The 15820-nt window shown below is 37.2% G+C and overlaps 2 protein-coding genes across 2 annotated transcripts in view; one reads left to right on the forward strand and one right to left on the reverse strand.

The window, feature by feature from the left end:
* LOC145445449 (uncharacterized) overlaps window positions 1-15820 on the forward strand; it is a 197959-nt gene that overhangs the window by 118278 nt on the left and 63861 nt on the right. The window lies entirely within an intron of this gene.
* Window positions 1-15820, reverse strand: part of LOC145445319 (uncharacterized) — a 97653-nt gene that overhangs the window by 67229 nt on the left and 14604 nt on the right. The window contains exons 17-31 of the mRNA XM_080323509.1: window positions 15508-15630; window positions 14893-15001; window positions 14014-14162; window positions 13523-13699; window positions 12100-12260; window positions 10555-10761; window positions 9788-9938; window positions 6641-6852; window positions 5456-5539; window positions 5181-5360; window positions 4939-5037; window positions 3955-4078; window positions 2748-2976; window positions 2424-2536; window positions 385-545 (exon numbers count right to left, since the gene is read on the reverse strand). Coding sequence (XP_080179635.1) covers window positions 385-545; window positions 2424-2536; window positions 2748-2976; window positions 3955-4078; window positions 4939-5037; window positions 5181-5360; window positions 5456-5539; window positions 6641-6852; window positions 9788-9938; window positions 10555-10761; window positions 12100-12260; window positions 13523-13699; window positions 14014-14162; window positions 14893-15001; window positions 15508-15630 — 2279 coding nt within the window. The remainder of the gene's footprint in view (window positions 1-384; window positions 546-2423; window positions 2537-2747; window positions 2977-3954; window positions 4079-4938; window positions 5038-5180; window positions 5361-5455; window positions 5540-6640; window positions 6853-9787; window positions 9939-10554; window positions 10762-12099; window positions 12261-13522; window positions 13700-14013; window positions 14163-14892; window positions 15002-15507; window positions 15631-15820) is intronic.

Below are 15820 nucleotides of genomic sequence, written 5' to 3' on the forward strand. Positions count from 1 at the left end.
ATAGTTACAAGTTTTGCAAAGTGAGCATTTTAATTCTAGTTTTAGTTGCTAGTTTTGAAAAGTGAGTAGTGCTACTTCTACTTGCGAGTATTGAAAAGTGAGTAGTTTTAGTTTCAATCCTTGTTGCAAGTGTTGATAACAGATTTGTTCTAGTTGTAGTTCCAAGTTTTGCAAAGTGATTAGTTTTAATTCTAGTTCCAGTTATTAGTTTTGAAAATTTAGCAGTTTCAATTCTAGTTCCAGTTGCGAATTATAAAAATTCAGTAGTTCTAGTTCTTGTAGTGAGTTTAGAAAGTGAGTAGTTCTAGTCCTAGTTCTTGTTGCACATTTTGAGAACCCAGCAGCATGAGATCACTCTACATCACGAGAATTTGAATTTTTCACCTGAATATCGAGGTCCGTTTTGTGATACGAATCCGCGGCCAGATCTCCAGTTTTTATGGAAGATTGATCGTCCAAAATGCTGTACAGAACGTAACTGTCCAACATGTTGGTGCCGGGTGAAATGGGTGATGATTGGGTGAAGGTATCCCAGATGCTCATGCCTGTGACGAAAACACATTTAAAAAAATATATAAACTGTAGCAAATTAAAGTATTCTTTATTTTTCGATTGTACGGTAGGGCTGTTCAAAAATAACTTATTTTCCCGGATTCCAGCCATTCAGTGATTAAATTGTCAGGTTACCCTAAAAAACGCTGCACACCAAATTTGGTTCAATTCTCACAAGTATAACGCTCTGTAGATCCAATTTAAGTTTATAATTTATTAGTCCAAAAATTTTTAAAAAATTCAAATTTTTCTGTCAACCCCATGAAATTGTTAAGCTGTCTTTAAAGACGATGCAAAACAAATTTGCCACAATTCCAACCAGTAGAAGCGGAGTTATTTGAGTTTTTCCTTGATCATTCTCGGATTCTCCCCGAGTGCCGCCACAGATTCTCAGGTGTCCCACAAACATTTTTGGTGTTTTGGAAAAAGAACTGTCGAAAGATTTTGAAAGCTGAAGTCTAGCATATGTGACTTGAAGACGCCTTAACTTCTTCAACAGCTGATGATTAGGCACAAGTGAAATTGAAACCAGTTATGACATCCTAAGAATTCGAGCAATCTTTCCGCAGATGGAACAGCTAATTGATTTACGAAAATGCCCATTTAAAATTAAAGGGTATTTCTTCAAATAAAATTGGACGAGATTTAGCTTTCTGCTGGCAAATCCGATTCCATGATCACTGCAAAATGAATCAATACTGTGTTAAAATTTGCGTCTTCATCGCTTTTAGTTTTTGAGTGAAATTAAAAGCTGTAAACGAGATACACTGCTTGGATTTCATGACATAATGTGGGTATGTTTGTGAAAAATTCAACCTCCTTTCTATTCTATATGTTCTGTTCATATAATAAAAAACATTGATCTTTTTAAAGAATCTTATTTCGGCCTAAGCGCGTCGCGACAGTCTTATAATTTGACTAGTGTGCCACAAACCGAAAAGTTTGGGAACCCCTGCACGATAGTCCAATCCAACCTGTCTTTACATAAGGAAATGTAATGATACAATGTGCATGTGTTACCATTACGATGTTACAGGTTGTCGTGACTAATCAAACTTTACGTAATATTGATTCTAATGGCTTTGTGGACATTGTCAATTGAACATCAGCCCATCTTATTCTCAGATTTTGAATTCAGCGTAAATAGAAATCGAGAGTCGGCAAACAACTAACAAGAGGAAACAACCATCACATCCGGCAGCCTGATGATAATCTCGACTCATGATCACAGATAACAACTTGTCAACACACCAAGAAAACATATGTACACAGTGTGTACACCTACTTCACAAATAATAACTAACTACCATTTAAAGCAGAGCGCAAACATTGCTTTGTACACAGCATACTTGTGCAACTCCTGGGTTTTCAGAATTCGCAACTACAACTAGAACTACTCACTTTTAAAAACTTGTAACTAGAATTGAAACCAGAACTGCCGATACTCATTTTTTAATACTCGCAACTGGAACTAGAACTACTCATTGTAATTCTTGAATTTTGAATTTGAATGATATAGTATTTACGGTGACCAATTCTTCAATTATATATTATGGTTGTGCCCACCGTAAATACTATTTTATTCAAATTCAAAATTTTCGACAGCAATAACTCCGCTTCCGATGGTTGGAATTGAGCCAAATTTGGTGAGCATCGTTTCTATAGACAACCGAACAATTTCATGGGGCGAACAGAAAATTTTCAAATTTATTTTATTCATTTTTTTAAATAAATAAATAAATGTCTTCTCATGTAGAAATGCGGTTACTGGTTACAATTGAACCAAATTTGGTGTGCAGGCTTAAATTAGGTAACCTAAGTCATTTTTGAACACCCCTATTGTGCAAGTGATCCGAACAAAATGCACCCACCCTTTCCATCTCTGTTCCAAGCGCCTTCAACTCCGTACGCAGACGAGCTGGTTCCCCATACAAAGCCATCTTGGAAAACCTCATGATAAAACTCCTCTCTTTCCACTTCCGATCTGCCAAACAGAAACTTATTGTTGGAGAGAAAAAATACTGCCTTTGAATTGCATTGTGTGCAACATATATAATTTAGAGCCTCAAAAAAGAGATAGTAGTCGAAAAATGTGAGTGCAAAGTAAAACAGGCAAAGTCTAGTTGCGTGTTCTGACATAGTACTTCTCTACTGACCACCTACGAGTATAAGCGTGACCAAATTTACAAACTTACTTCCCCCAAAAATAGGTCCAAGGCTCCGTCACCTCTCTCTCAAAACCATTTGCCCGGACCAGCGATCTGAAATACTCCACCGATTCTTTCGGTATTCTCTCACGGTCGGGGTCACTGAAATTGACCCAGTGCAGTCCGAAACGTTCCGTATAGCCTTCGGCCCATTCGAAGTTATCCATAAGAGACCAGGCAGTGTACCCTTTTACCTTGACGTCATCAATCTTTGTAGCTGAAATTAGGAACATCGGCAATGAGCAATAGTGCTCACAATTAGGGTTGGGCACAATAATTCGAGTACTTAAATCTGAATCGAGTATTAATTCTGAAGATGAGTTTTTCGTGTATAGCAATTATACGCTCCTTAACACTGAGATTCAATCAATGAAATTACAGTTTTGATACTATTTTCCACTGTGAAAGGCTGTAATCCTCGTTTGGTGGTATTACAGTATACAAAACATCTAGTAAAAAGCTACACAAGTTAATGGAAACAGCGTGTACGGTCGAAAAAATACCAAATCATCTTTAATATGACGTAGAACGGGCATTATATTAATTTTAGTAGCATAAAAAATATATATTTGAACTTTCCACATTATTCATCATGGTTATGCATTCCAAACGCTAGGCCCAGGGTCCTGAGTTGTCGATAGATCTTGGCGCTCCTTCGATAATCGACCCATAACAACATAGTGTTCCCCATGAAACTGATAAATGTTTCGTACGAAAGCCACGCTAAAATTTATAAACGTCAATATTTACTGTGTAATGGGGTGGTGGTTTGAGATATTAGGGTTGGGGATGACTAATATTAGAATAGGGGGATGACGTCGGGGTTAGCGACATTAGGGTTGGTGGTGAGGGATAATATCCATAACCCCAACATGACTTTAATATTCCTCTCCCCAACTCTAATATCCGTCATCCCCTAACCCTAGTTATCCCATAATCCTAATATCCGTAATAACCCTCATATCTCTCACCCCCAATCCTACTGTGTCCACACCATCCCAAAACACCATCAATTATGACGTTTACAAATTTTGGTGTGATATTCATGGGAAACATTTATTGGTTTCATGGGGTGGATTGCCTTGTTATGGGGCGTATATCGAAGAAGTGCCGAGATCTTTTAGTCAAGATGCTATTCGGTTGCGTAAGTGGATATTTGGCAGTAAGAAGTACGTGAAATAGTGCTAGCAATCACCTTTCAAAACCTGATTGATGTAATTCTTATAATATTCAATCCTGTAATCGTCATCCAATTCCGACTCAAACTCTCCAGATACGCCGTTCTCAGTCACATAGATCTCCGGATCTCCGTACATTCTCTGAATTACACCAAGATTTCGAGTTTATAAAAGAATACAGAATCACATATGCAGCTACTTAAAGAGCTTCTTCGAGGTACAGAACTTCATTATATAATTGAACAGTAGATTCATATTGGAATGAACAGGGATACTTTCGGAATACAATCGTCTCTCGTCAGGGGTAATTGTCATCAACTATAGAGAAGTGGAAGGAATATTGTACATTTGGTGATACGATTGTTAATATACAATGTTTAGCGCTACTTCAATATACCCCGAGATCAAAATTTATAAACGGAAAAATAAAATTATTTTTCTTGTTGGGATTGGATTGGAGCTGTGGGTGCTGGATATTCGGGTTGGGCGTAGCGTATTCCAATATTAGAGTTGTGGGTGGGAGATATCAGGGTTGTGGGGGAGGGGTATTAGGGTTGTGAGTGGGATATATTATAGTTGGAGGATGATAAATGTTAGGGGTGGGATATAAAATATATCACAGTTGGGGTTTCCGACGTTAGTTCGGGGATTTTATCACCCCTAACCGTAATATCTCTCAAGACAAACCATAGTATTCGTTATACACACGAACGTAATATCTGTCATCGCCTAACCCTAATATCTCTCACCCGCAACCCTAATATTGGGACACCCTAACCCCAACAATAACCCTAACCCACTTCCAACCCTAATATTACGTACCCAACACAAAAAAGAATTTATTTTCTGGCTATAAATTTTGATCTCGAGGGTATATCGAAGAAGCGCCTAATTTTCTTTCCAATTCTCTACCAGTTGCTGACGATTGCCCCTGACGAGTGCCAGCCGAAATTACTCAGGTTTATTTCAATAGCAATTTATTATTCGATTTACGCAGATACCTTGATATAGACGAGCAACTTCCTCACTCCCCAGGGCACAACCTGCAGCCAGCTTGATGCAGATCCAGGCCATTCCGCACAACCGTCTCCAGAGGCTTCCTGTTCAATGAATAGTCAATGAATGGAACTATTTTTCATCTTATCACAAGAGCTCAGTCTCAATGGTGAATACAATTTGCTGGAGTTTCATAGAATACTGACAAATTTATTGAGATTTGAACAACCCCACTATAATCGCTTACTTGATCAGAATCAAAAGTTGGTCCATCTTCAGGGTAATAGGGATTGGGAAAAGCCAGATTGCTCGTGTAATGATTCAACCCGAAGAAATCCGAGGTGCCTTTGATCATCGTTTTTTCAGCTTCCGTAAATTCCGGTAGCCGAACATCATCTAATCCGTAATACTCTGTTCTGTTACCCACCTGAAAACAAAAAATGGATCAATATATATGATAAACACACTGGACCAAACAGAAAATAGCACTGAAGCCTGACAAAAATATTTACAAACACTTACATTCCATTTCATTACATCAGGATAGTCTCCCGAGACAAAAATCGGGTTCGCCCACCAGCCGAGACTGAATTCCAGTTGTCTTTGCTGAAAAGGGGCATCGGTAATGTTAGGAAATAATAGCAAACAGTTCTCAAGCAATATCGTATCTATAGAAATGGGTAAAATCATGTACCCAGCCCTCATGTATCTCTTTAATGATTGCACAAATGCATATGCATTTTTCTTTCTTGGTGAGAGGTTGAACCTGATTTTAAAACAACATATTCTATCACGTAGCCCATTAATGATATGCTGGCGTTTTTTATTCTTGTTGCTGCTTGCCTTACCGATTGCATTTATGTTGCAGGTTATTACTGGAAATAACCGCAGAGTTTAGTCGAGAAAATGCAATCTAGAAATAACTGAGAAAAATAATATATGCACAGGAGAATAGAACTTTCAAAACAGAATGGGAGGGAGACGTGCATTCATTGATAATAGTTTGTGTCTTTACGGTCAGATTTTGCTCAAATTTTGATGGCTACATGATTAAATTGTTAAATTGTCTAAAAAACGCTACACAACAAATTTGTCTCAATTCCAACTTATAGAAACATTGCTCTATAAGAAAAAAGTTTGGGATTTATTTTTTTTAAATAAATATGAAACTTTTTCAAATTTTACCGGCTACCCCGTGAAATTGTTAGGCTGTCTGGAAATACGATGCACTACAAATTTGGCTCAATTCCAACAAGTAGAAGCGAAGTTACTGTAGTACAAAATTTTGGATTTGAATAAAAATAGTATTTACGCCGTTACGGTGGCAAATTCTTCAGTTATTTATTATAGATCTACCCACCGTAAAGATTATGATCGGAAATCCTAAATTTGGAACATTGATAACTTCGCTCTTACTGCTTGGAAATGAGCCGAATTCGTTTAGCATTGTTTTTTTTCACACAATCTGACAGTTCCATGGGATAACCAGTAACATTTGAAAAAAATGTATTTATTTTTATTAAATAAATCCTAAACTTCTCTCATAGCAATGCCTCCATACGTCGGAATTGAGCCAAAATTGGAGTGCAGCTTTTTTTTAGACAACATAACAATTTTATCAAGTAACCAGTACAATTTGAAACAAAAAGTTATTTTTGAACAGCCCTAGTGCACATAAATATCGGTATATATATAAAAACAACTTACAGCAGCATCGACATGGTCTGGATTGGTCGGTATTTGCGGTTCCGCCCAGTTTGAATTCAAGGTTATGCCAATTTGACCTTGCTGGGTCTGTCTGTAGGTATCGTCGTACTTATGCCAAGCCTTCGCATGCGCCTTTATAATACTGTGACCGGCATGATATTGTCCTTTCGCAGGATCATAATGCCCGGGTGCAAATGAAGCCACTCCATACCCTAGAACAGAAATGGACAGCAAGTTTTAGAAGCAACTTCCCAATCAGCAGATCTTTTGGTGTTACAAATAAAAAAAGTCTATTCTTTAGTCCAGAGGTAGGCAATTATTTTTCCCGGCGGTCCAAATGCGAAGCAGAAAATACGTTGGTGGACCGAAACAAAAGTTTAGACTATAGTTTCTGGGTGAGCAGTTTTATTACTAAATTTAAAGCAGTAAATTTCATGTTAACACATATTGCTAAGTAGCTGTGGTAATATTAGGCTGAGCTGCAAGCTTTGTGCGGCTTGGTAAAATAGCCTTGCTGTTTTGTTAGCCTCGCTATCAGCCAAGTGAATGTATTCACTGCATGGTTTTACTCATCTTCCCGACTAAAAATTATATTCCTTAAACACGGAGACCTCGATGCTTACCATAAACTAAAAAGAAATATTAACTGGTGGTTAAACAGGACTTTACCTGACAGAATCTTCAATAGAACGACGCATAACAGGTGTAATGTAAAACGGCATGAGTGAATTTATCAGTGAATGAAAGCTCCAGTTATGTGTTTGGATAGCATAATTTTGTCGCAATTACATTTTGGGTTGATTTTGATTTTGAAAAGTTTACCAGTTTACAAAATCTGTCTTTATATAGGCCAGGGGTCACCAACCTTCTTGCAACCGAGGGCTACTTTTGCGTAATGATTGAAGCGGCGGGCTACTATTTACTCCCGCCGTTTACCAGTACCACACTGAATTTCAGCTTTGATATTCATAGCACTGGGCAGGACTGGACATCATGTTATCTGTTTCTATAGCAGTCAGTGAGAAGCCTGTCATTGTATGATATCAACTAGTGCGTTGTACTATGGTATTTAACTTGACACTGCAATTCTAAGTGAGTGTTCCAGATGTGCAATAATTAAGCGTATTTTGTGTTTGTATTTGATGAAGTTCATGTCCGAAAAGGCTGATTCACAACGATAAGTCGAACGATAGACGCTTGCAACCTTCATAGTTGCTGCGCATACACCACTGTAGTTTTCCGTATCAACAATGCACCAAACGTTTGCTGCACAGTGAGGTGGGGGTCATTTTGCAGTGTTACAATTTCAATCTCCTACTGTTCAGCATCCAGAAATGACAAGATATCATTATACCGGACAGCAGCAACGATTACAGAAAGTTAGAAACATGGTATATTAAACTGCGTTTAGTGTAACAGAAACCAGCTGTGCCAAAAGATGCAATACGTAATGGGCATACAGTTACTGAAAATCTGCTAGTACTTCACGGCTATCTGAGTCCGAATAGTAATATTGCTTACTACTTTGGCATTGTCCTGGTCGTCGAGCTATCGTAACGGAACCCCCCACCATTTCAAGAAGACCGTGGACGGCATTCCTTCATGTCACCTGTATAGGAATGCTCCGAATCTTGAATTTCTGGTGATTCTATCACATACATCTATATTACTAATTGTAATTGAAGATATTTTCAAGTGTTTATATATGTAAGTTACATGTTAGTGTGTTTTAAACAAGAATAGCTGAATCAATTAATCTATATATTTAAAAGCTCACTGGTAATAATCCGACGAATATTGGTAAATGCTGCTATTCCACCTATTTTTAGAATGGGCTCGCGGGCTACTCATCTAGTCCCTGCGGGCTACCTGGTGCCCGCGGGCACCGGGTTGGTGACCCCTGATATAGGCTATAACCGGTACAGAAGTTTGAAAGGTTGTGAACTGCTGGAATGAACCACAGGAAATATTTGAACTCTGCTTAAACGTACTGTCGACAGACTTGTACAAACTACTGGATTTTCAAATTCTGCAACTAGAACTAGAACTAGATCTACTCATTTTCAATATCTGTAACCAGAACTAGAGCTAGAACTACTAAATCTTGAAAATTTGCAACTAGAACTGGTACTAGAACTACTCAAAAAACGATAGTTAGTAGACCATCAACCAACTAAATGAGTGGTTTGTACAAGTCTGACTATACAGCGGCATATTATTAAAATTCAGTAAAGCGACGTCATTGAGAGTTTCTCATTTTCAATCGGGGATTCATGAAATAAACCTAAATATTTTCGGCAGACACTCCTCGGGGGATAATAGAAAGCAACTACGCCATTCATTCTTTCAGATATATGTCTTTACTTACGTTATGCCAGCTTTTATCTAAATATGCCAGCTTAGTTTGTGCCAGAAGAAGTTTGTGTACCATCTAAAATAGTACATTAGGCTTGAGTTATGTCCTCGGTACAATTTTTTGAATTTTAATGCCTATGATGCCATATTTTGTGATACCTCTGAACAATGTTCCCTCTAAGCTGCGCAAAAGCGCAATTTCGCAGTACTGACACAGTCTCTGCACACAAAAAATAAAAAGTGATGACCTTCTTTCAATTATTTTTAGTTGTTACGCACTGTTGTCCAAGGGACCGCAGTGAGTTGGTGAGTGCGTACAGTCTCGTCAAAAATTGGAGGGAACATTGTCCCTGAAGAGTGTCACCCGAAAATATTAGAGTAATTTCTACTCAAGTAGAAGTAGTAATGCTAGTTCACAAGTAAGTAAGTAGGCATTCCACACCTATTTTTGCCTATAAAACTGAAAACTGTCAAGTAGAAGTAGAAGTAGTCTAAAATCATAACTATGAATAAGTAGTGCGAGTAGGCAAAATCTAGTTCAGGCACTTCAAAAAGTACAAGTACTTCGTTGCTGACCACCTCTGGGTATATTTCCATATGAATGCATTATTCAACTGTACGGTATATCAAAGTTCTGTACCTTCAAGAAATTGGAGAAATTTTAGGCAATCAAACATTTGTGATTCAACTTTACAAATATTTGCATTGTAATATCATTGTTATATATCAGTTATTTATAGCCATTCTCTGCAGAAACATCATCTCATTACCAATCATTAATCAACTACCTACCCAAGTATGCCACGATCCAAGGCTCGTTGAACGTAATCCAAAATTTGACTCTGTCGCCAAATTCGCGGAAGCATAAGTCCGCGTATGCCTCAAATGCATCATCGATTTGACCGGTTTGATCGAGCCAACCTTCGTATTTATCTTGCAAAGCCTGTGAAATATACATGAAATAATATCCAACGTTGACAGAGCAAACAAGATAATTCTAGTAGTCTAGTTGGACTAACTAGAACGTAATATCGGTAATCTAATTTGGAAAAAATGTGTAGCTATAATTTAATTCTAATCTGCTTTCTAAAAACTGAGTAGCAATAATTCTAATTCTACTCTAATTTGAAAAAAAAAAATGTTGAATAGTATGTTCATATTTAAATGAACACGAATATTTCCGGCTGACTCTTGTCAGGTTAATCGTCAGCAATTAGTAGAGAGTTGGAAAGAACATTGTGTAACAACAACCATATCAAGAAACATGATGACAGCAGCATGAAATTTCGAATAATCGAGCGTTCAATGTGCTATTTTCAGATGGTAAAAAACTGTGTAGCTGTAATTCTGATTCTAATCTGCTTTGTAAAGAATTGTTTTGGTATAATTCTAATATTTATCTAATTTAGAAAAAAAAAACTGTATAGTTATAATTTTAATTCTAGTTCAACTTGGAATAAACTGTGTAGCTCTCATTATACATCTAATCTAACTAGGAAAGGCTGAAAATTTTCTAGCTGTCCAGCTCTGGATAAGAGTGTCTAAAATCAATCTCTTACTTGAGGCAGATCCCAATGATAAAGCGTTACCATCGGTAGAACATCGTTGGCAAGTAATTCGTCAATCAAATTGTTGTAGTACGCTATGCCATCTACGCTAAATCCTGATCCGTCCTCGTTCAGTTCCCCGGTAGGTATCACCCTCGGCCATGATATTGAGAAGCGGTAGTATTGAACTTCCATGTTGGCCAGTAATTGTACGTCGTCCTGAATAACAGAAATTGAGGTACATTTTGAATCTTTTTTCAAAGATATTGACGATTTTCTGTTCAGAACTATCGACCATAATGCGTCTCTAGAATAGCAGTGGTCAGCAAAGTCTGGACTTTAGGCGCTATTGCAAGGAGTTGCAAGGAAAAAATATTGCATCTAGCTTCAGGCGCGTTTCCAAAAGTTCAGAGCATTTATTTGAACAGCTTAACAGTCATCGCTACGCTTGGAAGTGGAAAAAACTAGGGTTGCATCTTGACACGAGCAAGCAATGAAAGTAGATCAATACTCCCAGCCTAGCTGCCGCAGATTAACGTTCCCCTGATTCCTACTATCAATTCTGACTTCATGAAAATTGTTAATATTTTTTACCTCTAATAGACAATACCGATATTTCTTTTACAATGTAATATCTAGCTGATAATTATAATCGGCCGGGCTTTAATCACGGTCACTGATATAGTTTTGAAGTAGGTCGGCAACTAGTGTTTTTGAATGAGAAACTAAAACTACTCACCTTTCAAATGCACAACTAAAACTAGAACAAGAACCATTCAAAACAAGTACCGCAGTGAGTTTATTGTCAATGATATAGAGAAATGATATTCTTTTTCGCCTGCGCCACTAGATTGCTACTGTAGTTTGTAGATTAGGGCTGTTCGAAAACACTTCTTCCAAATCTTGCTTGCTACGTGATTAAATGGTGAGGTTGCCTAAAAAATGCTGCACAACAAATTGGAATCCACTCCAGTCTGAAAATTTTGAATTTACTGTAACATATTTTTAATATTAATTCTCAAATTTTACTGGCTACCCCATGAAATTGTTAAGTTGTCTAAATAAGCGATGCATAAAAGTCTGGCTAAATTCCAAACGGCAGAGGCAAGTCATTGCAGTTGGAAGTTTTGGATTTTAAAAATAAAGCATTGACAGTGGGTAATCCCAAAATTGTTAACTAAAAACTCAAATAACTTCGCTTCTACGGGTTGCAATTTAGCCAAAATTGTTATACACCGTTTATTGAGACAACTTAACAATTTCATGCGGTAGCCAGTCAAATTATAAAAAATTTATTCTATATATTTCATAATAAATTCAAAACTTTTAAACTACAATAGCTGTGAATGGGTTCAAATTTGGTGTGTATCGTTCTTTCATGCAACCTCGCGATTTAATCGCCTAGCCAACAAGATTTTTTTTAAAGTTTTTTTGAGCAATCCTATTGTACATGTATGTAATGATCAGACATGACTCTGCATAAATTGTGACTATCCTGTCCAAGTAAACCTTGAAATTTACCACTTTCCGCATTTCCTACTAGTTTCAACCACATACCTTGTACTTATTGTAACTGTCGCAAGCAATGCCGCCCGTATCATTGTTCGCCACATTACCACCTTCATGAACGAATGCATCCCAAATACTCTCTCCTTTATCGGAAACGTTCCAAGCGCCCTCGATTTGATACGCAGACGTAGCAGACGCCCAAACGAAATCTGTTGGGAGTTCAACATTGTTATTGATTAAGTCTGGGCAAATTCGAGTACTTGAATGATTCGATTATTAGTCTGAGAGTTGAGTACCCAATTACTATCACAACAGTACGAATGGTGTGGAGAGTTCAAATATGTAACTGTTATGCGATCACAAAGAATATAAAGTCAGTTCTGCATCACATTAAATATTATTCGGTATTTGGGTGTTTGTTTCTGGGTTGATCTCGATTTCACAAATATGACATTTCCTCTGACAGTCGAGACTGACAGCCTTCCACAGTGGAAAATAGTATTGCAACTATAATTCTTGTTGATAAATTAACTCTTAGTGACATTATAATTTCAGTACTTGAGAAAGACATCTCACACTACTCAACTCGAGTCGTCAGAAGTAATTCAATTACTCGTATCGCCAACCCTATTATTGAATTTGAGTTTGATATTGTGACATGATTTTAATGTTCACACAAAACTTGACTAGTATTGAGGCAAGGAATTGTTAAAACAATATCTCAAATGGAATGAAATTGGGGTCAGACAGTGGTGATCATTAGTGCGATTTTTGATTTGATTTTTTATTTTCGATTTTTGACATGTCAAAAAACGTCAAAATTGGGTCAAAATTGTAGCGTTAGGTCAAAAATTGTCAAAATTATTTACATAGTTCCAACAGACAGACAGTTTCAACCACAAATGAAGATAAGTAGTACAATTCTAACATTATGTGGGAAAACACCTAATTTGTATAAGTTCAAATTTGGTCAAAATTAAGATTTCTAAGGTCAAAAAATGTCGAGGTTTTTGTTTTTAGGACAAAATCTTCATCTTTTAGATAAAAAAAATGCCCTAGTGATAATTAAGGCTGTTTGAAAATAAATTTTGCACCAAATTTTAATGGCTAGTTGACAAAATCGTGGGGATGGCTAAAATAACGTTGCATAATAAATTCCGCTCAATTCCAACCTGTAGAAGCTAAGATATCGGAGTCAAAGTTTTGGATTCAAGAAATAGTATTTACAGTGAGTCATTCTATAATTATTAATGAAAGAAGATTCCACCGTGAACACTATTTTTAATTTGATTGAGATTTCAAGGTTTGAATCCACTCATCTTTTGTTCATAGCGTTGGGTTGAGTTTACTGTTAATAATTCTATCCTTGCAAAAACACCACAATGCTACAATACAATGAGAAGGTAAAAATGCGTTAAAACGACCCAAAAGTATCAATAAACCTATAAATAGCAAGTAGATTGGTACCTACCGTCAGGAAACGTGTCGTACAGCAAGTTGTCTCTTTGTGGATCCGGACTGCACTGGTCTTTTGGCTCGGGTATCCCGTTTTCTCGGATTAAATCGGCATATTGATGTGCAGAGTTTTTAGCGGTTCTTTCAAACGTCTCAAAGTCTACCCGATACAGACCGTACCGTTCCTGGGTTTCTGAAACGTAAATAAACAATCATATTACGACGGAATCTTGTGAAATCCTGATTTTTGGAATGAAGATGACGAACTCACAAAATCGAGAGTCATAATGATTACAAGTAGAAGTAAAAGTCAATGACTCGGACTCGGTTCTTAGCTTCTTGACTTGGACTCAGACTTGACTCATTGGGAAATTGAAAACAGTGAAATTAAGATTGATTTGTAACTCAAAATCTTGTTATTTGGTCACAACCTTGCAAGATCATGATACAGTGAAAACAGAGTAAGGAGAGGAACAATGAAAAGACTAAAAATGGTATCATTTCTACCTGTGGAGTAAGAGAATCCATCCAATAACGAATCAGCAAAATAGCCGCGAACATCGACCTTGTCAAGCTTCATCGCTTTCAAGACTTCGTCAATGTATAGTCTGTGGTATTCCTCACGTTCTCTGTCATCTAATCCCACATCCCGTGTCCTGCAAAACATAAAATAAGAATCAGTTCTTCTTCCAGATATCACGGAAAAGACAGCAAGAATAAAAGAATAGAAAAAGAGTTACCTGCCCACTTGGATTGTAAAGAAATAACTTTTTTTCCGAATTCCAGGGACACACTGAATAGATTGTTAGGTCCCCTAAAAACGCTGCACACTTAACTTAGCTCGACTTCATCTGGCAGATGTGGAGACACAGGACTTTGAAAATTTTGAATTCATCATGAAAACCAACAACTCAACTCATAGAAGCGAAGTTAAGTGCGTTTTTCATTCATACTTCTGGAATTACCCAGCGTCCATGCTATTTATACAAAGCAAAAATTTTCAACTGCAATAACTTCGCTTCTACAAGGCGCAAAAATTGGTAAGCACCGTTCCTTCGAAAACCTAATAATCTCACGAGGTTGTCAGTAAAATTTGAAAAAACAATTTTTAATTGTTTTCAATACAATCAAAATTTTTAAACTCTGCCGGTTGGAATCGAGCCAAATTTGATGTGTGTCGTTTTTTAGCCAAGCTAACAATTTAATCAGTGAATCCCCTGAATCCAAAAAAAATTCAGTTTTGAACAAACCTAATGCCCACTCTAAAATTATATTCAGAATAAAACAGAACTAACTATAGCTGTGTTTGCAGCCATATAGTCTCAATGTTTCTAATTTTGAGTAAAATGACCAAGATGTGAAAGAAATTCATAGCAGTCTGTTTACCTTGTTTCTTGACCAACACCTTCGTAATTGCAGTCTGCTATTTCTTTGTCAATGATAGGTTCGGACAAGCCGTTTGCGGTGATGTAAATTGGGAGGCTTCCAAAGTTTTCTGAAATAAAATGGGTGCAATTAAAACTCATTTACACACCTATCAGTCACTTTATAATGATTTTTTTTCCTGAACGACGAATTTAAAGAACTTCTTGGATGTGCAGAACTTCCATATACAATTAACTAGTATATTCATATTGAAATGAACCCGAATATTTTCGGCTGACACTGTGTCACTGTGATTGTGGTTACGTAGGAACATCGAAGCGTTTGCAGGAGCGCATAAACCAACATCTCCCTAGATTTACCCGAACACGTGCATCACGCTTGGTGAAAAGCTCACCCTTGACTCATCCCCTTAAGCGTGACGCTGAGAGTTCAAAGGCCATAAATTGTGCCATTGGCAAACATCTGTTGGATAATCCCGCCTGTGCGGATTATAATTGAGACAAATCAACTCACAGCATTGTCACAAAGTGCAATGAAATAGGTATGCTTGAAAAAATACCAAGTACTCGACTTCGCCAAGCCGTAATAGTCATAAAATCTAAATAGCAAACTAACGTTTTGTCCATTTCAAAAGCTCTCTCAATCCCCACGGCACAACGTATTGATCGTCAACGCCGACTTGCCAGCCCCAGTCATGGAATCGGAACACTTCAGAGTCCTTTTCAATAAGCGGTCCACCTGAAAGATAATATAATGTAACCCCGGCCCGGAATTTAGAAAATAACAAAAACGTTAATATGTGGACTAAGTGACCAAGTCCATAGGCTACAGAAACTTAACTTTGAAGCATGTTAATTTGCATACAAAGTGTGAGTAGCCTAAGTAAGTTGCATGAGTGATACAGATTCAAAATAAAATCAATCTAGCA

The sequence above is a fragment of the Botryllus schlosseri genome, chromosome 8 (assembly GCF_051294905.1).
Source record: "Botryllus schlosseri isolate E-star chromosome 8, Bs_hap1, whole genome shotgun sequence".
Taxonomy (NCBI): Eukaryota; Metazoa; Chordata; class Ascidiacea; order Stolidobranchia; family Styelidae; genus Botryllus; species Botryllus schlosseri.